Below are 27,075 nucleotides of genomic sequence, written 5' to 3' on the forward strand. Positions count from 1 at the left end.
CTTCTGGTGCTTCTAGTAGCTTAATTCACTTCTTGTTCGCCCATTTTTGTCTTTGGTACTTTCAAATTGCGCGCTAATCTCTTCCTATGCCCTCTTTTCGGCTCTACTTTCGGTTGCATGACATCCCATCCTTGACGTCATATTCACTACTGACACCCGTTTCTCTCTTTCCGCTTTCATTACCACCTGCTTCTTTTCCCTTAAGGCGTGGTACAGGTGTCCACAAAACACGTGTGGCATATACTGCGCCCCTCCTTTCTGGTGAGCCAGTTATTCTAATTAATCACCTAATTAACTTATTGGCCTAATTATTTTTTCTGCAGCAACATTTCAACAGCCTCTATCGATTGACAATACTCATTAACCTCTACCACTTCAACAGTTACCCGCAACTGCTGCGGACACAATTTTGCGACGCGGTCTGCGGAGACGGTCTGCGGACAAGTTCTGCGGAAAGAAATCTGTGAATATAGCGAAGTAACGCTTTCGGGTTAATAATATTTATTCCGACGAATACAACATATCCCTCTTAAGTATATCTTTACTTCGGAGTGGAGCTTCTCGTATGCGACTGGCTTCTGCGTATAGGTCCAATGAACTTTGGATTGACGCCAGGAGGGTACGGACCATCACGACTGAAACACACTCCGTACCACCGGCTTCCTTGTTCCCCGTAGCATCCACATCCGACGGGGCATTGATCCCAGGGACCTCCTGGACGGCACTGCAAAGATGCCAGGGCGAAATTTTCAAAATAAGTACAGCAAAATGCAAAGTGGAGACCACAATTATATATTTCCTTTGCAAGAATGTTACCATTTATATCCCCTGCAGCAAAATCCTAATTTTAAGCGTAAGAGTCAATGTGACAAAATTTGTTTCCCAACAGAATTCTGCAAGGCAAAGTTGTTTTTCATACTTCTTCAAGTGGCGCTAAAAACGCATGTTGTTGTTGTTGTTGAAAACTTTTATTGTCCAACAGAGAAGGACCACACCGCCTGGGCCGCTCTGTCTCACCCCCCTGTAAGGGGGAGGGGACTTAGCGGCCCAGCCGCACGGGATGGTCGCATTAGATGCTGGCGGTTTGGTTTCGCCGGCGGCCTCTGCTGCCAGTTGGACGACGGTGAGTTGGAGCTCAGGGTCCGAGCTTCGCAATAAGGTTTCCCAGGCTTCCCTAGTGCTAATGTTTTGCGCCCTGCCTGGGGAGTAAGCGCACTCCCAAATTATATGGTTGAGGGTTCCTCTCGCCCCACACTTTTTACATTTATCGTCCTCGCAGTCAGATCGGATATGTTTATTTAGTACTGGGTTTGGGTATACTCCAGTCTGCAGGCGTCTCCACGCCATTGCCTGACCTCTATTTAACGCCGTGTTTGGTGGGGGGAAACGCCTCCGGCATTGCCTGTAGTGTTCTGTAATGTCTTGATACGAAATTAGTCGCCCTTCTCTATTATGTTCTGCCTGAGCCGAGCCATCCTGTACAGCTCGGAGGTAGAGATCTCGAGCTGCACTCTGGGCCGCCTCGTTACCGCTGACAGATTCATGCGCCGGGGTCGAGATGATGTTGATCGTCCTATCAATCACTCCTTGTGTTAAATTTTTGGTGGTGAGGGGGTTTACCCTCCCCCTACTGAAATTTTGGATTGCAGTTTTACTGTCGCTAATAATATATCTAGCTTTGGTGCCAACACAAGCGATCGCTATCGCAGCTTCCTCCGCTATCTCGGTTTCTTTCCCTAGTATGGTAGCCACCGTGATGAGGGTGCCTCCCCCATCTACCGCCGCTTTGGTCATGTATCGACTGTGTCTGTTTCCTGCCGCATCTACGTAGGCAACTTCATTTGGGGGTTTGCTCCGATATATTGTTTCTATCGCTTCCGCCCTTTTCTGTCGCCTTTCCCTATTAAACTCAGGGTGCATGTTTTTGGGTAGGGGAGGGATTCTTAGGTGCGCCCTGATTTTCCTGTCAATATCAACCCTTTCCTTTTGCCCCCTGTCTGTGGCTATTCCAAGGTTACTTAGCGTAGCTCTTCCCACTCGCGTCGTGCTGAATCTTTCAAGTTGCGAGGTTTTAACCGCTTCCGTGATTTCTGAAATCGTATTGTGCAGTCCTAGGGCCAGTAGCTGCTCCGTCGATGTACATGTTGGGAGGCCTAGGGCCTTTTTAACGCATTTTCTGATGAGCGCGTCTATCTTTCTCCTCTCATCTGCCTTTAGGTTCAGATATGGCGTGGCGTAGCCCACTCTGCTAATGATGAAGGCTTGTACCAATCTCAGGAGGTTTTTTTCCTTGAGGCCGCCTCAGTTACGTGAGACCCTCCTGATGAGGTTTAATGTCTGGGTCGCGTGGTTTTCTAACTTTTTAATGGCGATCGTGTTCCTTCCGTGTGTTTGTAAGTGGAGTCCCAATATTCGTATTGTCTCTACTTTTGGTATCTCCCTTCCTTCCACGTACGCCTGTGGGTCAGAGGGAGGTTTATTCCTGAGTGTCTTGTCATTATACACGAAAATTTCTGATTTTTCAGGTGAACATTTAAGTCCTCTGTCCGCCGCGTACTTAGAGATGACATCTGCTGCCGCCTGCAGCGTTTCATTGATCTCTGCGTCGCTCCCTCTGTTGATCCAGAGATTGATGTCGTCCGCGTACAGGCTGTAATTTAATTTGTAATTCCCAATTTTCCGCAATTCCTTCGGGAGCCCTCTCATGGCCCTGTTGAAAAGGGTGGGTGACAGTACCGATCCCTGAGGTGTCCCCCTGTTACCTAGCCTGATCACCCCAGATTGCATTTCCTGGAAAGTTATAACCGCCGTGCGGTCCGTTAAGAAATTTCTGACATAGCGATAAGTTTTTAGCCCTATTCCTGCCTGCTGGAGCCCTTCCAAGATGGCTTCGTGCTTGACGTTGTCGAAAGCCCTTTTTAGGTCCAGTCCCATAATGACTTTCGCATCTTTGGTTTTGGAATTAATTATGTCTTGCTGCAGCCGCAGCATGACGTCCTGTGTGCTCAGATGGGGCCTGAAGCCATACATCTCGTCTGGCCATTTCTCTTTTTCCTCCATATAATTTGAAATTCTGGTCTGAATTATGTGTTCCATTAACTTTCCTACACATGACGTGAGCGATATAGGCCGGAAATTTTCCAGTTTCGGTTGCTTCCCGGGTTTTGGGATCAGGATCACGGTAGCTTCTTTTCACAGCGGTGGGATCTCCCCTTTTTCCCAGCATTTCTGCATGTAGCTGGTAAGGGCCTCTATCGAGTTGTCATCTAAATTCTTGAGCATTTTATTCGTGACTCCATCTGGACCTGGAGCTGACTTGGTTTTGAGTTTCGCTATCTCCGCCCTTACTTCAGCTCTCGTGATGGGCGCATCTAACTTCTCATTTGGAATTCCCTGGTAGTCGGGCAGCTCTCTAATTTCGGTGTCCCCTATGTATGCCTCGACGAGTTTCTTCATGAATATGTCATCGTCCTGCTCTTCGCATGCGTGTCTAACCTTAGCCATTTTGACTCGTGCTTGTGTTTTGGACGTTTCAGGGTCTATTAAATGTCTTAGGATATTCCACGTCTGCGGGAGGTTCATATTCCTTTCCATGTCGCCACATTTGTTAGTCCAATTTTGTTCACATAGTTTAAAGGCGTAATCTTCTATTTCTTTGTTATGACACGCCAGTCTTCTTCTGAGATTTTTGTTGTTTCTGCGTTGCCTTTTAAGTCGACGTTCCATGTCCTGTTTGGCCTCCCACAGGTGTAGGAGTCGGGCGTCCGCTATTTCCGGAGCTTTTTCCCCTTCTAGCGTCTTAGTTGTTTTCCTGGTGTCTTTCTTTACCGCTTCGCACCAGTCCTCTATATTTCCTATCTCTGTTAGGTCTCTGTTCCCCCTAATCTCTCTAAATCGGTCCCAGTCTGTGATTTTCGTCCGGAAGCACTTTTTTCCTTTGACTTTACTCCTGATTTCAACCGTGGTTTCCACTATTGAGTGGTCGCTCGCCAGGTTGAGTTCCGTATTTAGCCATTGCGTTGTTTCTACGTTTTTAATCAGGGTCAGGTCCGGTGAGGTATCGGCGGTAACGCTGTTCCCCGCCCGCATGGGGTGTAATGGGTCAGTCAGCAATGTTATCCCCAGGTTATGCGTGTCCTCCCACAACTGTCTCCCCTTTGCGTCTTCCTTAGTGTACCCCCACTCCGGATGATGGGCGTTGAAGTCCCCCACTATAATTAGCGGCTGGTTCCCTGCTATCTTAAGTGCCTTGTTCATTATCGCCCTGAAGCGGACCTTCCGTTGTCTCGGTGGGCTGTAGATATTGAGTAGGAAAGTGTTTGATTCCTCCTTTTTTCCTGTTAGAATTTCTACAAAGACGTTTTCTATGACGTTGTCTTCTAATTCGTGTTGGATTGTTGCTATGTTTCTCTGCACCAGTGTTGTAACTCTCGATTTGTCCCCTTTCCCATTGTGGAAGGCGCGATACCCTTGCAATTTGGCCGGGCCGCCGGTCTCCTGCAACGCTATAGCAAGGGGGGCTGATTCGCGGATCGACAGCGTGCTCTGCAATACCGGTCGCTTGCGTCGATACCCGCGACAGTTCCACTGCCAAATTTGGATGTTATTGGGCGGTCTGTCCATTATTCAACTTTGTTTTGTTCTCCTCAAGTATAGTCACTCTCGCATTTAGGTTGGCGGTTTCCCCCTTTAATTGCAGGAGCGCCTCCGTCATGAGGTGAAAGTGATTTTGCATCTGGAGTCTGCATATGTTGAATCTGCTTGGCTAAGTCCTCAAGTTTACTGTCTCTTTCCTTAGCGAAATTCTTAAGACTTCTGTCCAGTTTCGCATCTACTTTCTCTAGCTTTTCATCCACTTTTAGGTATGAGCTGTTATCCTCCCTAACTTTGCGTTTAGATGGGGGTGGAGAGGTATCCTCGACCAGCATATTATTATCCGCTCCCTTGTTGTCGACTTGAGCTGTAAGATGTTGGCCTTCGATTTTGTTGGGCGCCCCTATTTCAGATCCGCCTGCTTTTGTTTGAGATTTAGTCGCCACTGTATTGCGCTCTGTTTTTAAATTTTGTATTTCCTCCTTTAAACTAAGGATCGTTGCATTCATGCTCTTAATAATGCTTGTTAATTTTTCTATTTCCTCGTCTTTTTTGTCCTTAATATTTCGGCCCTGGGTAACCTTGCCTGCGAAGCTCACGCCTTTACTCTCACCACTCTCGGTTGTTGGTTCGTCTCGGTCTCGACTGGGGGTCGTGGCTCTCGAGCTTGACAGTCCCCTGGATTGGCTCCTCCGCCTGGAAGAGCTTCGTCCCCTGGAGGCTGTCCGCTGCTCCTCTCCTAGTCTAGGGAAGGAGCTCGTCCTGGGCTTGTACCCTTCTTTCTCCCCTTCTTGTCTGGCTCTTGGGCGGCTCTGGTGTTCTTGGGTTTTTGCGATTTGGTTGGTTGCTCCCTCCGATTCCGCTTCTTTCTTCATCTTCTTTTCCCAGATTCTCTGTTTGATTTCGTACGGTGTACGATGGATCAGCTTGCATTTGCTGTCCCCCAGCATGTGCTCTTTCCCGCAGAGTTGGCACTTCAGCTTGCAGGTGTGGTCCTCTGGTGGATTTTCCTGTCCGCAACCACGGCACTTGATGTTTGTCGGGTTTGGACATACGTCGATTCTATGGCCTAGTCTTCCGCATGCCTTGCATACTTCATATTTCTTCTTATACAGGTAGGATCTGTGCGGGGCTCCCCCAAGGATGACGGTCCTCGGTACTTTCTCCTCCTTGAAGAGTATTAATATAGTCGTGGAATCTTTCCCGAGTCTTCTTACCCCGATAGCCTCCGAGTTTGCCTTGTGCCTTAGCATTTGCATGATGTCCTCTTGGGTGAAAGTCCTATCCACCCCGTGCACCACACCCTTGCCGCACCCGTCCGGAGTGCCCACGTAGGCGAAGACTGCCACCTCTTCTTCTTCCCCTAGCTTAATTCGGTTTATGCTCGCGTATTTCATTTTCCTTTCCCCGCTTGTTGTAGCGATGAGAATGGAATGTTGTTTCGTGTTGGGTATCACGATGTCTTCCTCTTCCGTTTCTTCAATATTTACGCCCGCCGACGCCCTGATCATTCTTGTTAAATATGCGGCTCCACGTTTAAGGAGTCTATATACAAGCTACAGAATGACGAAATTTTTTGAAACGCAGACAACAACTAGGCTCATTTTAAATTTCTAATTGTTTTGTAGTGAAAATGAAAAAAAAAATGATCCGACGCTTAGGCAGGGATTCATTATCGAGAATCCACGAAGCGATGGTTTGTTAAACACATCCGGAAAGGGCAGCAACGCCATCTGTTCGAAAGCAAGCAGCACCATCTTGTGAATAGTGTCTGTACTAACCTATCTTAGCAAGCTTTTTGATAACCGAATCAAATGCTGTATAATCACTTTTATATATCCGGTATATTTTAAACCAGCCAAAAAACGAGAGACAGGAAAGGATCAAGACAAGGCTAGACTAACAACTGAATATTTGTCTTGTTCCTTTCCTGTGTCTCGTCGTTTGGCTGGTTTAAAATGAACCGTTACCAACTCGCCCAGTCGTCAACCTTGTTGAATATCCGGTATACTTTCTTAGTTACTAACGAAATTAAAGCCGCGTGCTACATATATACGGTAATGTATACATCTGTAAACGACGAATCTCTGACACCTGCCGGAATGCCCTGCGATAAATGGTCCGGCCACAGTGACCTTTGAAGACTTCTTGGGCATGGTTTGAGAGTGCGAATGCAGCCAGTGCTTATCCCCCGAGTAGACTAGGCTCACACTGAGCTGGCAGGTTTGTGCTTCTGCACGAAGCGGCTGGCCCACAAAATTTATCGAAAGGATGATACTAAGGAGCGCAACCTAGATGCCTACTAGAATGGACTACATATGGCGAAAGAAAATTATAATTCAGGATGACGTGATATGGCGCCACCTTTTTCGTGTAGTAGATATATATATATATATATATATATATATATATATATATATATATATATATATATATATATATATATATACATATATATAGTGAAAAATGAAGACCAACGTGTGAAACACTTTATTGACGTTTCGGCTGTGGAACAGCCTTCTTCAGAATGTCCAGAATGTCGGTTGGACATTCTGACGAAGGCTGTTCCACAGCCGAAACGTCAATGAATTGTTTCACACGTTGGTCTTCATTTTTCACTACTATTGACCGTGGCCAAGACTTCATTTTGGTGTATATATATATATATATATATATATATATATATATATATATATATATATATATATATATATATATATATATATATATATATATATATATATATATATACCGGTCGTAGCGTTACAGGACAATGCGCAGCTAAGGGCGTATGCAACGTCACACAGAATTCTTCAGCCACCTGCGCCAGTTCTCCCTCCCTGGAAATTTATACAGTTAGGAGACAACAAGCCAACTGACATCCGCAGACCGACGTCTGCCAACTCGGCATCGTTGCTACGCCAGAAATTTGAAGAACAAGATACTCACCTGCCTCAAGATTACATAGTAGTGTATGTAGATGGAAGCCTGCAAGGCTGTGAAGCCAAAACGGCAATCTACTGTCCACGGAGACCTAGCCTGAATCAGACAACTGCGTTTCAGCTTTCGGAACCACTTACATCTTTCTGCTCTGAGCTTGTGGCAGTTCAGGAGGCACTCTGCTCCGTGACTTCTATGACCATGCTCCCTACAGCCCACGTTGTCATCCGCGCTGACGCATTTCAAACAGTACGTCTGCTCCGACGTGTCAGCCGCTGCCCTAAAATTTGCCAGGACATCCACCAGCTTGCGGCGCGCATCCCACAATCAATACGCATTGAGTGGGTCCCACGGGATCTGCTGCCTTCCCAAAGCCAAGCTGATTTTGCAACCCACCTCGTCAGCCAAGACGCATCAATCCCACGGCTTCTCGAAGTCGACGACGCTACCCTCCTTTTGTCAAGAAAGGAGCACGTCCGGCGCCGCACACGTGCAATTATCCCTCCGTGTGCGATATCCCTTCCCCGCGGTCTCACCCGTGCAGAGGAGGTTGCGCTTAGGAGGATCCGGGTCAGTGTTGCCCTTACACCAGCTGTAACTAGGACGTGGTCATACTTCCAACACTTATATCCTCGCCCAGGATGCCCGATCTGTAAAAACGAAGATGTCGAGGCCGCCATCCACCACTTGCTGTGGGACTGCCCAGCACTCAAGCCAACACGAATCCGGCACCTGAGCATAGCTGGCCTTTCAGCAACCAATCCTGCCTCATACGTCACTTGGACGCAGGGACCTCATCATTGCTCACTTCTGGACTTCATAAAATCAGCCAACCTTTTTCCATTCATTTAATCATTTATTCATTCTTCATCTCATACGGTACTGATGCCCTGAGGCAATATATATCGACTAAAAAAAACACCTGTTGGATTTTTGTTTCAATTGGTTTTTACGGTTTTACGGAAGGGAAAATTAATTTTCTGACTAACTTTTCTGTGGACACCTGAACTGTAGCTTAAGGAAAAGTGACACAACCTGAACTACACGACTTCATTTTTCCTGCTATGTTCCGAACACTTTCGAGAAAATGTTAGTAGAAATTTATTTTTGTCTTTTCGACCAGAGGAAGTCTATGCGCTCTTATGTAATATGGTCAAGGAACGAAACACCATATGGAAGGCAGAGCTGACCACGCTGTCATGAAGAAAGTCTACTCCATGACCGCATAGGCTATTGGCCATCGCAACAATTAAACTTTCAATACATCATTCACGGATTTCGATATCAGCTCCAGAAAGTTTCCTTTGCTTCCATTTCCGCATGCACGCAAAAAGAAGCGCTTCAAAAAAAAAAGGGATAAGAAGGCAGAAGAAAGCTCCCCTGCACGCGCGTGGAATAGGTTACGTGGAGTTGCGGAAGATTTGAACTTACACAGCAGGGTAACTGACAATCTAAACAGACACTGGTGGTCAGGAGAGCAGTTCGCCCGCGCGGACCAAATAGCATCCGACATTACAGCTCATTCTCTCCCACACCATATCACCTTGTCGGCGTGTCAATTGTTCTTGCAGTGAAGGACTGATAACCTTTATGCTAATGCCTAAGTCTAAAACTTGTGTTCGTTACGATGGATTGGTGTACAGAATAGAGTACGAAACAAGCCTCCAATCCCTCAATGATATTTTGCATTTTCTCCAGACCTAACCAGAGAGCTGCTGCTTTTTCTGATATGCGCAACAATAATTTGCAGCAAAGAAGCAAATTCTTTGAAATTATTGTTTCGCGAATTATATATATATAGATAAGAAACTAGCGCTCAAAACCACCTTTCACAGTAAGAATTACTCGCAAGCACTTCAAGTACAATTTCATTCAATGGAGTTTACACATAGTTACTGATCTGCAATTTGTTTCGCGTAATAGAACCAAGAAATAGCAGCGTTACCGTTTCGAGACATTTATTTTCAATGCTTGCAGACCGCCAGTTCCCTGCCCTGAAATGAAATAGAGAAAAGAGTGAATTTGTAAAAGTTAGATTAGCGGTATGGTGATCAGAATGAGGTGAATGGCATTTGAGCTGGAAAGAGTGGAATGGGAGAAGCTCAAGGTATAAGAAAGAAGCCCAGGCGCACGATTTTCTGCCTGATACAGGATACCCTGCTCCTCCACCACTGGGAGCGGACGTGCGATTCATGGGCTCCGCTGACAATCTTCGATTGCGGCGGATTAGAATACTGGATCACCATATATTTAGCATCCACTGGTTGCCTTCAACACCTGACATCGCCTGATACCACCAGTGAGCCTGTGAGTGCCACATTTTCGGCTGTCTGACTTCTCGCTACCCCGTGAACAGCGCTAACCCTAACGGCCAAGGGGTTGGGGTGCCTTACCGCCGCGGAGACGCCGGTGCGCCCGCGGATGCGCGGCATAGCGTTCGCGCAACGCGGGTCTAACGACGCTTGCCAGTGAGTGCTCCCGCTTCATTGATGACTACCACGACCACGATGAATTCTCTAAGAGGCTACGACCCGACGGAGATGGACTTCACTCTTGTACCAACATCCCAGCAGCAGCTGATGCCCCCGCAGGATCTCCCGAAGGAAGACAACAGCCATGGCTGGAACATATGGTCCCGGCGCAACAACGACAGAGCGGCGCAAGCTAAATCCACGCCTCCCAAGAAAGAGCAGGGGAACAAAGAACACCGAAAGCCTCCTGCACCGAGACCTCCGCGTCTACCGAGTCTCAGGAATTTTCCATACAAAGTCATCATCCGACCTAAAACCGCGGTGGATCTGCAATCTGTGGCTCCACGCTCCTACGATCTCGAATTAGGGATCCAAGCAGCCCTCAACACCCCTCTACAAGAAAAGCCAACGCTGCGCGTTGTTAGCCAGCAGAACATTATAATGGTGTGTACTCACTGTGAGGAAGACGCGTTCCGCCTCGCCAAGCTTAATTGTCTGCACCTCGACGGCAAGAGTATAACGGTCACCGCTTATGTTGCCTTGCCAGATGATGTCTGCAGGGGTGTCATACATAATATCAAGCCTGAAGTGAGTGATGACTCTATCTTCCAAGACGTGTCCTCACCCAGCCATTCCATCCTGGGGGCGCGCCGACTGGGCAAGACTACGTCGGCAGTCATCGTCTTCGCCGGGCAGAAGGTTCCCTTCACGGTCAACTACGGGTGGTCAGAGCGCCGCTGCTACATCTACCGGAAATTAAGGGCGGCTTGTATCAACTGTGGAACGCCAGGTCACCGAGCAGATGTCTGCCCGAAACCCAAGGGGGCTGCTTGCCAAACCTGTGGAACGCCGAGTCCAGATGAGACGCACGAGTGCACACCCGTTTGCGCGCTGTGCAAGGGCCCGCACAAGACTTATGCAAGAGACTGCAAGGAGAAATTTCAGAGACCGCTGAACAAGAACGCTAGTGCCGCGTCATCAAACGCGGCATCAACAACGAAACTTGAAGATGAAGAAGATAGGAGCAGGCCAAGGCAGAAGAAGCAGCCTGCACAGCGACACAGAGGAGCGTCGTCATCAGTCTCCCGCTCTCGTTCCGCCTCCCGCGGCCGTTCCAGCTCAAGACGCCGGGCAACAGGCTCCACCCAGAACGCTAGTCACGTGGAGGCGGGTAAAGAACAAGGGAAAGAGAACCTCATCAAGACCACCGGGGCGCCGAAGAAGACATCCTCGGGTCAGCTTTCAGATTCGAAGGTGAGCTTTGCGAGTGGCCTCCCCTCCCCTCGTCCTCCCCTCAGAATAACACGGAGTTGGCAGCACTCAAAAAAGAGATAGAAAGTCTGAAAAAACAAGTCAGTGCTTTAACAATCCAAAACCAAGAGCTTAAGCGAGCTACTACTAGCGCAATAACCCCGGTAACTCAGCCGACTCCTCAAAACCAAAAACAGCAGGTAGTACCTAGCTCCCAGCCCGCCTTAGGCGAGGTCTATCAACAAATTATCCAAGAACTGAGGTCCTTCAAGGAGGAGTTTCAAGCTTTTCCAATTTACGTGAACCCCCAATTGCAAGAAATTCGAGAGCAGATTGCAAACAACCGACGATACACGGAGACGGCAATTTCTGCACTTCGGAAGGAACATGCGTATTAAAGACATAAGTCGAAATTCGCTCGTACAATGCAAGTGGACGAGCCATCCGATACGGATTCAACATGCCAGCCAAACCTAGAGTAAAGATCTGGCAGTGGAACTGCCGGGGATACAGGAGAAAGCAGGCTGCTCTAAATCTACTTATATCTCAGGAGTCTGACCCACCGGCAGCTATCCTAATTCAAGAACCCCACCTAATACCTATTAAACTCCAAGACTATGTCACTTACCAGCACGACCAGTTAACTGCCACGTTAGTGCACAAATTATACACTGCCATATTGCACGACCCTTTCGAGCCGGATATTGCGCACTGCTATATAACTATTCTTCCTCTCCAAAGAGGAGCGGCAAGCACGCACGTATTGAATGTATACAGCCCTCCTAAAGACAGGTACGCAAAATTGGGTTCCCTCATAAAGAAATTTCTGACCTCAGTGGGCCATTCCCCCTGCGTGATTGGGGGCGACTTCAACGCACCACACCCTTCATGGGGCTACCCGGCAGCGACACCAAAAGGCAGAAAACTGGAAGAAGTAGTGACGCAAGAAGGGTTATCGACCCTCACCGATCCCACTTACCCTACGAGGCTGGGAAACAGTGTCAGTAGAGATACGTGTCCTGACCTGACGTTCACCAAGAACATACAAAGCGCCATTTGGAAGAATACCGAACAGCACCTGGGAAGCGATCACTTCATACTCTCTCTGGAGATAAGCACAAATGCGTGCAAGCGCAAAATAGGTATCGCAAGAGTTACGAACTGGGACAGGTGGAGAAAGGCCCAGACATCTCCTGCAAACCCTATTACCGACCTAGAGGAATGGGTTAAAGATGAGGTGCACACTTTGAAAGCCTTTACAAAAGAGGTCTGCACGACAGAGGACTGCCCAGTGGTCGATACGCACCTTCTACATTTATGGGAAGCGAGGCACTCATTGACAAAGAGATGGCGCAGACAGCGGCTTAACCGCAAACTCAAGAAAAAAATAGAGGAGATAAACAAAAAGGCAGAATCCTATGCCATATCCTTAGCCAGACAGAACTGGAATTCGCTCTGTGATGGTATTCAGGGGAAGCTAGGGGTGTCAAAGACTTGGAAGCTCCTACGTGTCCTAATCGACCCCAGCAGCAGCAAGTCGGCCACTAAAGACAGGCTCACGAAGATCGTACACGCCACCCCGGGTACGGACACAGAGTTGATGGAAAAGCTCAAGACCATGTATCTGTGCACTGACCAAGTCGTGGAACAGCCGGAGTATTCTGGGCTGCCGAATCCCGAGCTGGACATCCCACTCACGAAAGAAGAAATAAAAGCAGAAATCGCGGCCATGAGAAAAAATGCAGCTCCAGGTCCAGATCAGATAACAGCGAAGCTCTTATTTAACCTCAGCGATGACACCATCACCTCGCTGGTGGAATGCTTCAACGAGCAGCATTGGGCTACAGGAACGTTACCAATATCCTGGAAGACAGCCGAGGTTCGGTTCATTCCGAAGCCGAACAAACCCCTTAAACTGGATAATCTAAGACCGATATCGCTGACCTCGTGTTAGGGGAAACTCATAGAGAGGGTCATCAACACGAGACTGAGTAGATACTTAGAAGATAACAACCTCCTACCTAACACTCAATTCGGCTTTCGCCCACACCTATCAACACAGGACGCCCTGTTGTACTTGTAGAAAGACCTCCTTGAGACACCTCCCAAGTCACAGACAAGGGCCATCCTGGCACTTGATTTGAAAGGAGCGTTCGATAACGTTCTACATAAAAATATCCTGCAAAGCCTCGCCGATACCAACTGTGGCGCAAGAACCTACAACTATATCAAAAACTTCTTATCAGCCAGGCAAGCCACTATAAACTTCGGTGGAATAAAATCAGATCTCATCACTCTAGGCCCGAGGGGAACTCCGCAAGGGGCGGTACTGTCACCCCTCTTGTTCAACTTAGCTATGAAAGATCTACCAGGCCTTCTTTCCGAAATTCCCGGCATCAAACACACATTGTATGCGGATGATATCACTGTCTGGTGCAACTCGGGGAGTGACGCCGAGATCGAGGAGCGTCTTCAAGCAGCAGCGGACACGGTGGCCCGGTACGCCAGGGAGAGAGGCCTCCAGTGTGCGGAAAAGTCCGAGTTGCTAATTCTGAAGAACCCGAGGACACCCCTAGCACAGAACATCTCGGTGTATATAGAGAGCCACCCAGTACAGAAACCCACGGAGATCAAGATCCTAGGGCAGTATATCCCGCAGGGGCGACAGAACACCACCACAATGAAGAAGCTTACAACATCCACCGAGCAAATCCTCCGGATGATACATCGTATCAGAAATAAACACCATGGCATGAAGGAAAGGGACACCATCCGCTTGGTGCAAGCTTTCGTGATCTCGCGGATAATGTACGGGACGGCATTCCTTAACCTCTCCAGGTCGGAAATTGAAAAGTTGGAGACACTCATCAGGAAAGCCTACAAGACGGCCCTGGGGCTACCGAACTCCACGCCAACGGCCAAGCTCATGGCTCTAGGAGTACATAATACCCTCGAAGAGATGTGGGAAGCACAATGGCTCTCACAACTCAATAGGCTCGCACTTACAACACCCGGCAGAGAACTGCTCGAGAAGATCCATGTTAATCAGCCCTATACAATTGACCAAAGGGAAGAGGTCACACGCGATGTGAGAAGACGCATCAACGTGTACCCCATTCCGCGGAATATGCATCCCGCATATAACATCGAGAGGAGGATAGCAAGAGGGGAAGCCCTGCAGAAGAAATGGGACAAGCAGACTAACACCCTTTACGTGGACGCAGCAGGACCACACAATGGAGTCATGACTATCGTAGTCTCAACGCCTGCGGGGTCGATGGTGAACTGCGCCTCGGTGAAAACATCTAACCCCACCCACGCAGAGGAGGCAGCTATTGCATTAGCTGTAGCATCTAACCCCAACGCCGTTGTGCTCACTGATTCTCAAAACGCCTGTCGCAACTTCAATTACGGATTAATTCATAAGTCAGGGTTGTCATTGCTAACTAAGCACCCACCCAGCCAAGCATCAATCATGTGGTTTCCCGGTCACCTGGAACTACCAGGAGGAAACGAAGCCGCTCACAGGCATGCCCGAGCTCTTCTATACCGGGCGTCTCCCCCTGATGACCATAAAGGGTGCCGTGACCTGATAGGTTTAGCAGTGTATGCTGACAATCTCGCGCCATACAGAACAGCCAGAAAGGAGTACCCAACACCACACAAATCCCTCAATAAGTTAGAAGAGAACATCCTTAGGAGATTACAAACCAACACATACCCAACACCAGCTAAATTACACCTGTGGTACCCTACACTATACTCTCCGCAGTGCCCACACTGTGGAGAGGTAGCTAACCTCTACCATATGGTGTGGGCATGCCAATTTAATCCCTTAGTTGACCCCATTCCCAACCCCTCGGAGGAGCAGTGGGAGGCTATTCTGCTCAGCGATGATCCTGACCGTCAGCACTGGCTGGTGGGGAGGGCCAGCGCAGCAGCAGCAGCCAATGGACTACCGGACTAGGCGGCCCACCCACATGTTCTGAGAATACTGAAGAAATAAAGATGTTTTCAATCAATCAATCAATCTGCCTGATACACCTTTTTCCCTTTGGAACGCAGGGGAGCACTCCGAAAATGTTTAGCGGCATTTGCACAGCACAGCTGATCAAGGGTATCTGGCACTTCTTAGGTCGATGGGAGGCCCCTGTGTGGCCGACTACCTTTTGACTCATACATACAAAGCTGGTAACAAAAATAAATTACACATTTGTATCTACCCGATGGCTAGCTTTCTCAATTGAGTACTCACAAAGCTGCATAGCGTTTCTTTGTGGCCGTTTGGCTTTTCTCACGTGAAATGTAATAAGTCATTCATATTTTAGAAATCTATACGACCATGGAGCATTTCACTGAAATAATTCAGACAGGGCGCTTCCAAGTTCAATTGACTCTTCTTTATAGTCGCTCATGCGTCAAATTTTCCTTTGAAAATGTACCCGGCTGCTTGGGGTCGATTAAATTTAATGTGTGCACGAACCGAACTTCCTAAACACGGGCGCTACCCAGCGCGAGAAAGTGTTTGACCCGTGCGATATCAGGCTACGGAAATTGCGTAATTGGTAATGCGGTCGTGGCCAGGGAAGTTGGTCTGTGCTGTTCAGCACAGGTTCTAATCAAACTCGCGACCCTAATCTATTTGTTGAGTGTTATATACACTATGCGTTAATCGCGTTGTTCGCGAGGTTACACTGTGACGACAGCAAGTGGTTTCAGTGCGTCAGGGCTACAAGTCAGACATACACCGCACTGGTCTAATTTCATTCTCTGCACACATTATATGGTCGAGCATGTCCGGAATGCCATATCCCGTACATTCGAACATCAATTAGGCCAGAATACCTACATGCCTCACTGGTTTCTCCAGAAAAGCCCCTTATATTTTAGAAGTGTAGCTGACGCTATAAAAAGGAATTGTACAAGATTTAACTTCCTTTACAGGGCTTTGCACTCAGGAGACCTCTTACATTATATACCACGAAGGAAATGCTTATCCAGAGCTGAAAAAGCCTGACTGATAATTAAAATGGGAATAAACAACAAACAGATAGTGGTATGATGGCCACAACGAGTCATATGGCACACTTATTGATTGTGATCATAAAAGAAGACATCGGGTATTTTGGGCTCCACCAAATATTGACATCGTATGCGCCATATTGACGAAATGTCCGAAAACCACCAAGTTGTGGTAGCAGAACAGTTGGAAAATATTTCAATAAACTCTATGTTGGAGGGCTGTACAAGATATAATCACTTAAATGTATCTGGCTCTGTGAATAATTTTAGCTATACCAAGCCCAAAGGCAAGATACGTGTTGTACAGCTTGGCCTTGAAGTTAGTCACAGGCTGAAAGTAGTGGCTAACAATGTGCTCCAAATGTCACCAGAGCTTCTAAATTCCGATATGCACATTTTCTGCATTGGCCGCATCCGCACACGAAGAAGGTGATCAGAGAAATATGTCCCCCATGATGGAGTGTAAGCGGCTGCACGTAATCAATGTAGGTAGCGTGCAGTAATTACAAGAAGGGCAGTAAGGTGAGCAAGTTGGTCGAGATGCCTGGCTGTTAACGGTCAGTAGAAATGAGGAGGACACATTGAAAAGAATACGAAGAGGCCTTACATGAAAGAGAATGTTAATGCACAGATGTGCAGGCTGATATCAGGCGGTTATGCAAAGGATGTAATCATGTTGGCTAGTTGCAGACTGTTAATGTGGATCAAGGAAGGATGAAAACCTAAACCCATAGAAGGAAGAAATTGGGGTCGCTGCGATTGCATATGTTGTGCAGCAAATGCCGAACGTTCTGAAGAAAGTAGCAGGATTGCAGGATAGTCCTAAGTTCCGGTCATATCATCTGCGCCTCGCAACTGGGGGCAATCTGTTCTTAAATTTAACAAGGGTTAAAAATGCACAAAAAGGAACACTTGTGAACCATAGAGCTCCTTATGTAACATATATAGTTTGGGTTGTGTACACGTTACCCAAGTTCTGTAGTGCCTTATACATAGGGTGGACAGGGCGGTGCAATATAAAAGGATTAGGAGAGCATAAAGGTTCATTATTTGGGGACTCCCTTAACCACACCTTAAAACGCTGCCACACATGTAAAATCAGCGAGAAAGAAGATGCAGTGCACTGTCTTGTTATGGAGAACCACAATTATTTTCCGATACCATGATCAAAATGTTCGCGAGATAATGCAAGTAGCGGGCAGCGGGGACTTAATACTTTTGATTTCTCATTCTTCGCATGTATTGTACCTTAGTGTCAAATGAATGTTTACATGCTTGAACTTCATAAGAGCCCATCTCATATATAGATGGACCGCCTAAGTTTTACCTGAAAGGAAATGATAAGCATGGCGGCGTAGTACAGTTTTAAGGGAAAAGAATTTGACAGCTAATCAATGGCGTCCGGAGATAATTTGCATATACACTGTGCGCAAGATCTGTGCGCACAATTTAAGTGCGAGGTGTATCAATCGAGGTGTTCGGGGAATCAATAGATTGCGGTGGCCACGGAGCATACTTTGCGCTACACTGTAACCCGAGTGATACCCACCAGCTTTGCAACTGACAGCTTCAATTCTTATCCACGACGTCGTCTTGCATCATGGTGCTCCACGCCAGCTGCTCACTGACCGGGGCCGTTGATTTCTTGCTCGAGTAGTCTACAATGGCCTCACCGAATGCCACAACTGCGCGCTCATGGATATGCTGTCAATATATGTATCGGATGATCCCCGTTTCTGGGATATTACTTTGACTTTTGTAGCGTTCGCGAATATGTCCTCCCGTCATAATACAATGGGCTACTAGACCTTCTATCTTCTATTCGGCAGCGACTCTTCCCATCCGTTTGACTACCTACTTCTTCCCTCCGCTAATGCCAGTTCCTGTGTTGGTGACGCTCTATCCCAAGGTGACGCCACCCGTGTTATTGCTTGCCGCCAACTGGCTTCCTCACCAAACTCTCAAAAACGTCGCCATGATTCTTGTCATCGGGATGTGCACTATAGTCCGGGGTCTCTCGTCTTTCTCTGGACTCCTGCTCGTAAGGCTGAGCTGCGCGAGAAGCTCTTGCCGCGCTATCCAGGCTCATATAGTGTTTCAAGAATAGTCATTTCCATGAGATAGGAGATCACTCCTATGCGTCCGCCACGACAGTTCGCTATGAAACGTACCGAGATCGTTCATGTCGCCCGAATGAAGCCGTACTACTCCTTCTGTCATTCACTGATATAGTACGCTCCGGGACTGTGCATTTCCTGCTTGAAAAATGTTACATATATGTCCAAGCGTCCCCGCACATTGAAGGAGACGATGATCAGCATCAGAGAGAGAACGAAGACGAAGCTGTAGCAACGATGGTTAGTGCTAAGAAGCTTGGCGCTTGCTGGAACATTCACAAAAATTATCGGCTGAGTCTGTTGTGTTTTCCGGGGCTAACCGTCTCGCCGTGCATCATTATTATAGATATAACTAGATCCGTGGGCCTCTTTTTTGGCCGTCTAGGCTATGCGCAATCCTTTTTTCTTTTAAATCAGTATCATAGTTCGCTTACTGTTTCATGCTTCTCTTTTCGTCAAGTGCTTGAGATGATATATCAGAAAAAGATTATGAACGCTCACGGCGATTAGATTTGACCGTTCTATCACCTTGAGAACTATGATTTCTCTCAATCTTGAATGTTTAATTAAGCGTACAGCTACTATAAACACTTTTAATTACTATAATGCGAAAATACATGCTGCAACGTCTACCGAGGCAGTCTCTGGATTTCGCGCGATTTCAGACGTTACTTGAAGACAAAAACAGCGGTATCATATACTGTACACTAATTCACAAACAGAATATTGGTATATAAGATATTCAATATATAGAACAACTCTGAAAAGAACTGATTGCACCAAATGAAGCCGAATACAGATGATTTTTGGAACAGAACATAAGAACTAAACTGATTTAGGCTTTGTAACGAAGGCAAATAATTGATATGGTTAGCACAACTATGCTAAAGGTGCATGATGCCGTCTGTTGTAAACCACTAGAAGTGTGTTAAGCTGCTTTTTACCATTTCAGCTGATATTTTCTTTTCCCTGATAACACGACTGCAGTTGTCACTTTGGGCGACAGCGCTGACTATCTAGCATATGAAAGTGTCACTGAGCATGACGTTTGGCCGCAATTCAGATGCTTCAAACCAAATTTTAAAAGGAGTCGATTAAATTTTCTCCTTCATAATTAAAAGCCTAGCAGGCATTAACTGGCCATCTTATGATGTATTTGTTGAAGCTATATTTGCAAGTTGTTGTTTTTCCTTGCCACTGGAATCTGTCAAAAGTTGTTCGTGTATATGCGCCTTCGAAGCTTGTGATGTTAATACTTTTGAACCTTATTCATTGATTTGTTCTTTTGATAAAGTTTTTGGAATAGCAATGTAAGAGCACATGCACTCACATTTCAAACACAAAATGCGAACTCTTGAGCGCTGTGTTGTAAGAGGACGTCGTGTCGAGGCAAATTTGTGCAAATTTCATAGACACAGTAAGACCCACGTGTTTAATCGTTTTCAGGTATATGCTATCTACTTTTACTTGTCAAAAGCTTTCGATGCGGTTCCACGTGAGTTACTTTCTTACGAAATGTTTCAAAGCCCAGACATTGCTTAATGTAGAGCAAATGACTCATAATCTCACTTTACAGCCATCGTAACGTTGTCCGAATTTCCTGCTCTGTGCACAAAGAGTTTCCACTTCTGACGCTTTAAATCTTTGTAAAATAAAGGCAGGCGCCTGTGCTCACTTTTCAGCAAGTTTTGATCGACTGGAAATTCATGTAGGCTTAGGAATACAAGCGATAACCTAATCATGCAGCTTGTTTACTTTTGGCAAAAATGGTATGTCATGCTGTTTGTATTTGGTTTAGTGTGTACCTAGTGTACACTTTATCTATCTATCTATCTATCTATCTATCTATCTATCTATCTATCTATCTATCTATCTATCTATCTATCTATCTATCTATCTATCTATCTATCTATCTATCTATCTATCTATCTATCTATCTATCTATCTATCTATCTATCTATCTATCTATCTATCTATCTATCTATCTATCTATCTATCTATCTATCTATCTATCTATCTATCTATCTATCTATCTATCTATCTATCTATCTATCTATCTATCTATCTATCTATCTATCTATCTATCTATCTATCTATCTATCTATCTATCTATCTATCTATCTATCTATCTATCTATCTATCTATCTATCTATCTATCTATCTATCTATCTATCTATCTATCTATCTATCTATCTATCTGTCTGTCGGTCTATCTATCTATCTATCTATCTATCTATCTATCTATCTATCTATCTATCTATCCATCTATCTATCTATCTATCTATGTACCTATCTATCTATCTATCTATCTATCTATCTATCTATCTATCTATCTATCTATCTATCTATCTATCTATCTATCTATCTATCTATCTATCTATCTATCTATCTATCTATCTATCTATCTATCTATCTATCTATCTATCTATCTATCCATCCATCCATCCATCCATCCATCCATCCATCCATCCATCCATCCATCCATCCATCCATCCATCCATCCATCCATCCATCCATCCATCCATCCATCTATCTATCTATCTATCTATCTATCTATCTATCTATCTATCTATCTATCTATCTATCTATCTATCTATCTATCTATCTATCTATCTATCTATCTATCTATCTATCTATCTATCTATCTATCTATCTATCTATCACTTCGGATATAGACTCCCAATAATATAGTATATTACTCCCAAGGGTAATTTGTACATATATATATTAACATCTGGGGTGCATTTTAAGCATATACTTACTTCGGAGTGGCGCTTCTTCTTTTAGACCACTGGCTTCTGTGTATAGGTCCAATGAACTTTGGATTCACGCCAGGAGGGTATGGACCATCACGACTGAAACACACTCCATACCACCGGCTTCCTTGTTCCCCGTAGCACCCACATCCGACGGGGCATTGATCCCAGGGACCTCCTGGACGGCACTGTGAAGATGCCAGGACGAAAATTGCAAAATTAATACAGCAAAATGCAAATTGGAGACCACAATGAAATATTTCCGCTGCAAGAATGCCATAATTTCGATCCCCTGTGGCAAAATTAAAATTTTAAGCGTAACAGTCACTGTGACAAAGCTTGTTTTGTGACAGAAGCATTCAGCAAGGTGAAGGTGCTTTCCATTCTTCATCGAGCGGCGCTTTAATCACGTACAAGCGGCTGTCCCGAAATCGGGGCACATTGTTAAGCCGGCACTGCGCGAAGCCCGCGCGGCGTCGCACCGAAAAATCGTCTTTCTCGAAAAAGTGAGCTTCCCCGCGCGAGAGAGCACGTAGCTTTGTAGGCGACGGCGTCACCCTCTTTCTCATCACCCGGCGATGACGGTGATTCATGAGTCCGGAAGATGCTAGCCTCTCTAGAACGTTCGACGGCACCTGACCAATGACGACGTGCGGCTCGATGGGAGGAAAAGGAAACGCTTCATCAAGCGAAGCTAAGTGTGTGTGCGCGCTAGCCTTGGCGCGTCTTAACAGACAGACGCGGCCCGCCCTATTTATGGAGGCCACGTCGCTTGTGTAGTGAGTCAGTGATTGCGGCATATTCGCAAGTGCTTCAGCTGGCCTCCAGGGGACCACCCGCCGCTGGCAAGCCCAAAGACCTGCGATGGAGCAGCACTCGACTTACATGGCGGCCACATCGTGACTCTCGAGGCGTCAGACTGCAGCAGTACCGTGTGAACAATTTGGTGGTTGCTGATTTGACTCTGTCGTGTACTGTTCTGTGTCGTAAGCCTCTGTGTTATTGAATACTTCTTTAGTTGCATGGTTAGCGTTGTTTTATGTGAACCTCTCGTCTGTATACATTAGGTGATCGTGTGTATTTCTCTGCGTCGTCTCTTGCTGTGTATAAAGTTTGTTTTGTTTATTACTTCTGACTCCGACCCTTACTCTAGCTTGAACCAGCAAAAGCTGGGCACCAAACGGTCACCACCTTCTGTCACTAGAAGGTAGTTGACTTCCGACTGAGCTGGCCACCAAAACGAGGGCATCTCCTTTGCGACGGGAACAGCTGCCCCCACTCACTCTAAGAGTTTCTGGGAGTGTGCGCACCATTAAGGGTGCATCGTTCATAATCCCTGTACTTATTAACGGGCGACAGCTGTAAGCTAACGACATTCTTCGAAAAGCAGACAACTAGGCTCATTATATATTTACAATTGTTGTGTAGTGAAAGAAGAAAAAATACGGTCCGACGCTTTGGCTGCGATAGATTATCGATCATCCAGCGAAGGAATGGTTTTATAAACCCACCCGGCCGGAGCAGACTACGTGCAACACCATCTATTCGGATGCAAGATGCAGAACGTTGTGATTTGTGTCTATACTAATTTGGCATATCATTTTTTTTATAATCGCATCACGTGTTGTATACTCACTTTCTACATATGCGGTATACTTTTTTGTTACATCTGAAATTAAGGCCGCGTGCTACATTTATACAGCAATATATACAACTCAAAACAACAAATCTTTGACACCTTCCGGAACGCCCTGTGACAAATGGTTCTGCCGCAATGACCGTTTGAAGATCCATTGGGCATGGGTTGGGAGTGCGAAAGCAGCCAGTGCCTATCACCCGAGTAGACTAGGCTGACACTGAGTTGGCAGCTTCGTGCTGCGCAGTTCACAACCTACCTACCTGTCGGTCTGTCTGTCTGTCTGTCTGCCCGTCACAACCTACCTACCTGTCCGTCCGTCCGCCCGTCCGTCTGCCTGCCTGCCTGCCTGCCTGCCTGCCTGCCTGCCTGCCCGCCCGCCCGCCCGCCCGCCCGCCCGCCCGCCCGCCCGTCCGTCCGTCCGTCTGTCTGTCTGTCTGTCTGTCTGTCTGTCTGTCTGTCTGTCTGTCTGTCTGTCTGTCTGTCTGTCTGTCTGTCTGTCTGTCTGTCTGTCTGTCTGTCTGTCTGTCTGTCTGTCTGTCCGTCCGTCCGTCCGTCCGTCCGTCCGTCCGTCCGTCCGTCCGTCCGTCCGTCCGTCCGTCCGTCCGTCCGTCCGCCCGCCCGCCCGCCCGCTCGTCCGTCCGTCCGCCCGCTCGTCCGTCCGTCCGTCCGTCCGTCCGTCCGTCTGTCTGTCTGTCTGTCTGTCTGTCTGTCTGTCTGTCTGTCTGTCTGTCTGTCTGTCTGTCTGTCTGTCTGTCTGTCTGTCTGTCTGTCTGTCCGTCCGTCCGTCCGTCCGTCCGTCCGTCCGTCCGTCCGTCCGTCCGTCCGTCCGTCCGCCCGCCCGCCCGCCCGCCCGCCCGCCCGCCCGCTCGTCCGTCCGTCCGTCCGTCCGTCCGTCCGTCCGTCCGTCCGTCCGTCCGTCTGTCTGTCTGTCTGTCTGTCTGTCTGTCTGTCTGTCTGTCTGTCTGTCTATCTATCTATCTATCTATCTATCTATCTATCTATCTATCTATCTATCTATCTATCTATCTATCTATCTATCTATCTATCTATCTATCTATCTATCTATCTATCTATCTATCTATCTATCTATCTATCTATCTATCTATCTATCTATCTATCTATCTATCTATCTATCTATCTATCTATCTATCTATCTATCTATCTATCTATCTATCTATCTATCTATCTATCTATCTATCTATCTATCTTTCTATCTATCTATCTATCTATCTATCTATCTATCTATCTATCTATCTATCTATCTATCTATCTATCTATCTATCTATCTATCTATCTATCTATCTATCTATCTATCTATCTATCTATCTATCTATCTATCTATCTATCTATCTATCTATCTATCTATCTATTTACCTGTCTGTCTGTCTGTCTCTGTTGCGCCGCTTGTCGAAGACAACCAGCATTCCATTGAACACATCAAAGTGCACAGGCGTTCTATCATTCGTTTGCAAGAAATTAAAGGCGTAGTGAGGACAGCGGAATCCCGCTATCCTCACGATAGACAAGGGAAATTATGATAAACCTTTTACGATCTGGAGCGGGAAGCGAGAGTATGGAGTAGTTTACTGCCATCCAAAAAGTCACTGCAGAACCTCCCGAATGGCTCTGGGGTTTTAATGTGACGAGGTCAGCTTAACGCTGGCTGATCATGACATTCATTCAGGTATTTTGCCTTGTGTGTCATGTTTTGATCGGAGTTTCACGTACGTCGTATGCAAAAGCCAGGCAATAAAGAAAAAAAACTCCGGAGCGTAGCGCCAAGCGATCGGCTCGGGATCCAAAAGACGGAGGGTCGATTCCCGGTGGAGACAAGGTTTCTTTATATATTTTTAACTACTTACTCGAAAGTTTTACACCCTCCACAGACAAGCTTTGCCGAAAGCCTCTGCCGACAGCACCTGCTGACAATGATGAGGCATTAAAGGCTTTCACCTGAATATGCCGTGCTATAACCGCCCTATGCTGCGCAATTTTCTTATTAGCCGTGAAAGCCCAGCTGCTGAGGATTGGCATTGTTCCAGATCAGTCGGAGTAAAATTACGACCCCTGCGGACCACCGAATAATTGACACGTTTGAATTGTGGTGCTGGCGGAGACTCTTGAGAGTTCCTTGGACTGCCAGAATATCAAATCAGTCGATATCGTCGATTATAAACCCTGACTGCTCATTGGAGGGTCAAATTCTAAAGTTAAAGCTCAGCTACTTTGGTCATCTGATCAGAAGAGAGGAGTCGCTGGAGAAAGGTTTGATGTTGGGAAAGGTTGAGGGTCGCCGGAGAAGGGGTAGGCAGCGAACGCGGTGGTTAGATGGCATCCTCGAGGCACTGCAGATGAAGTTACGTGATGTTAGGAAGATAGTGAGAGACCGGAAAGCGTGGTGTGACATGGTCCATAGGGTCACGAAGAGTCGGACACGACTGAACGACTGAACTGAGACACACCAGCAATTCTTGACCGTTACCTTCCTAAAAAAGGAAGCTTTAGAACTTAATGATTATAAAACCATCAATACCCTTAGTCTGCTTCAAAATATTAAGGGCGCCATTTTTATGGACCAGTGTTCAGAAAATATTCTGTTACTATCTTCTCGTGCAGGAAAAGGACACCAAGTAGACCCGGTTTATACAGAAAATTCCCTGAAGTTATTTGGAATCCTCAACAAATGCCCGGAATTATTTTTTATAGAGAATATTTCCGCTTCACGAGAACATTTAGCCTCGCGAAGGGTGCATTGTTATTTGAGAGGGCAGTAATCCCGATGCCGCGCAATTCCCCACCGGATTAAAAAAGAAAAAAAATCCGCGTGTCGATGGAATTGCGCAAACAGGTTTGGAGTGCGACCTGATGCCGATGAACACATCCGGCAACGCACTCCCTCACCAGAACAGAAATTGGCCACCCTGGTGCTGTAATTGGCCACAACCTCCCATGATTAGTCCCACAAAACCTCTGGCGTCAGTCACCAGCGGCTGCGGAGCAACGTACCACGGCGGCGGTCAGACCTGTGACACAGCGGGGGGCGCTAAGTATCTCTGGCTCCGCTGGACAGGCCGGCATTGGAAACTGACTCTGACAATGTTTAAGGCTAGAACCCTAGCCGGTGAAACTAGTTTTGCAGTGCTGTTAGAGGAACTAGAGGGTATGCAATGGGATGTCATAGAGCTTAGCGAGGTCAGGAGGCCGAATGAGGTATATATTGTGCTGATGGACGCGCATGTACTGTGTTATCAAGGTTTACCCGAAAAGCGAGAACTAGGGTTAGGTTTTTCTTGTCAATAAATATATAGCTGGTAATATAGATGAATTCTATAGCATTAATGAGAGGGTGGCAGGCCTCATAATTAAACTTAACAAGCGGCATAACCTGAAGGTTGTACGTGCCTACGCACCAAGATGTAGTTGAAAACTTCTATGAAGATGTAGAATTGGCAATGTGGAACGGAAAGACGCAGTATACTGTACTAATAGGCCATTTCAAAGCCAAGGTAGGGAAAAAGTACGCAGGAGACCAGGCAGTAGGTGACTATGGCATTGGTTCTAGGAATAGCCGGGGGGAGTTCCTAGTTGAGTTTTCAAAGCGCAATAACGTAAGAATCATGAATACTTCTTTAGTAAACGGAAGAACCGGAAATGGACATGGAAACACCATAACGGGAAGACTAAAAATGAAATTGACTTCATAACTTGTTATAACAGCGCCATTATGCCGGACATAGAGGTAATTGGGAACGTGCGATGCAGTGACAAAGGATGGTAATGGCTGGAATTACTCTAAATCTAAAATAGGAACAGAACAGATTAGTAAAAAACAAGTTCATGAGTGAATTAGCGGTGAAGGGGAGGGCAGAAGAGTTCAGGATCTCGTTATAGATAGATATTTAGCTCTAATAGAGGATGACGACATTAGTCTTGAAGCAATGAACAATAATTTCATAAATATTATTACTGTGTGCGCTGTAGAAGTATAGGAGGTGGAATTTTTTAAGAGGAATCCGGTAAGCTGTCCAAGAAGACGAAGTATTTGATTACGAAACTACAAAGTATGAAAACCTCCAATCCAAAAGACCAGACAGAATTGGCAGAGATATCAAAACTAATCGATAAGCGCAAAGTGGCCGATATAAGAAAGTATAACAGGGAGAAAATTTAGCATGCTTTAAAGAACGGGGGAAAGCCTAGAGCGATGAAGAAAAAATTGGGCATGGGCAAAAATGAGATGTATGGGCTAAGGGACAAAGCGGGCAATGTCATCTTGAATATGAACA

General features: G+C 46.4%; 1 protein-coding gene across 3 annotated transcripts in view; it reads right to left on the minus strand.

Moving 5' to 3' along the window:
* Nucleotides 1–484: 484 nt before the first annotated feature.
* Nucleotides 485–27,075, minus strand: part of LOC146174049 (uncharacterized) — a 40,602-nt gene continuing 14,011 nt past the window's right edge. Inside the window, exons 3-6 of one of the 3 annotated variants that reach the window (XM_084583978.1) lie at nt 21,157–21,338; nt 9,479–9,527; nt 7,930–8,183; nt 485–724 (exon numbers count right to left, since the gene is read on the minus strand). In XM_084583978.1, coding sequence (XP_084440104.1) covers nt 502–724; nt 7,930–8,183; nt 9,479–9,527; nt 21,157–21,338 — 708 coding nt within the window. In that variant the 3' untranslated portion in view covers nt 485–501. The remainder of the gene's footprint in view (nt 725–7,929; nt 8,184–9,478; nt 9,528–21,156; nt 21,339–27,075) is intronic. The other 2 variants (XM_084583979.1, XM_084583980.1) reach the window with 2 other exon arrangements.

The sequence above is a fragment of the Amblyomma maculatum genome, chromosome 11, assembly GCF_055883805.1.
Source record: "Amblyomma maculatum isolate TAMU_Amacu chromosome 11, ASM5588380v1, whole genome shotgun sequence".
NCBI lineage: Eukaryota > Metazoa > Arthropoda > Arachnida > Ixodida > Ixodidae > Amblyomma > Amblyomma maculatum.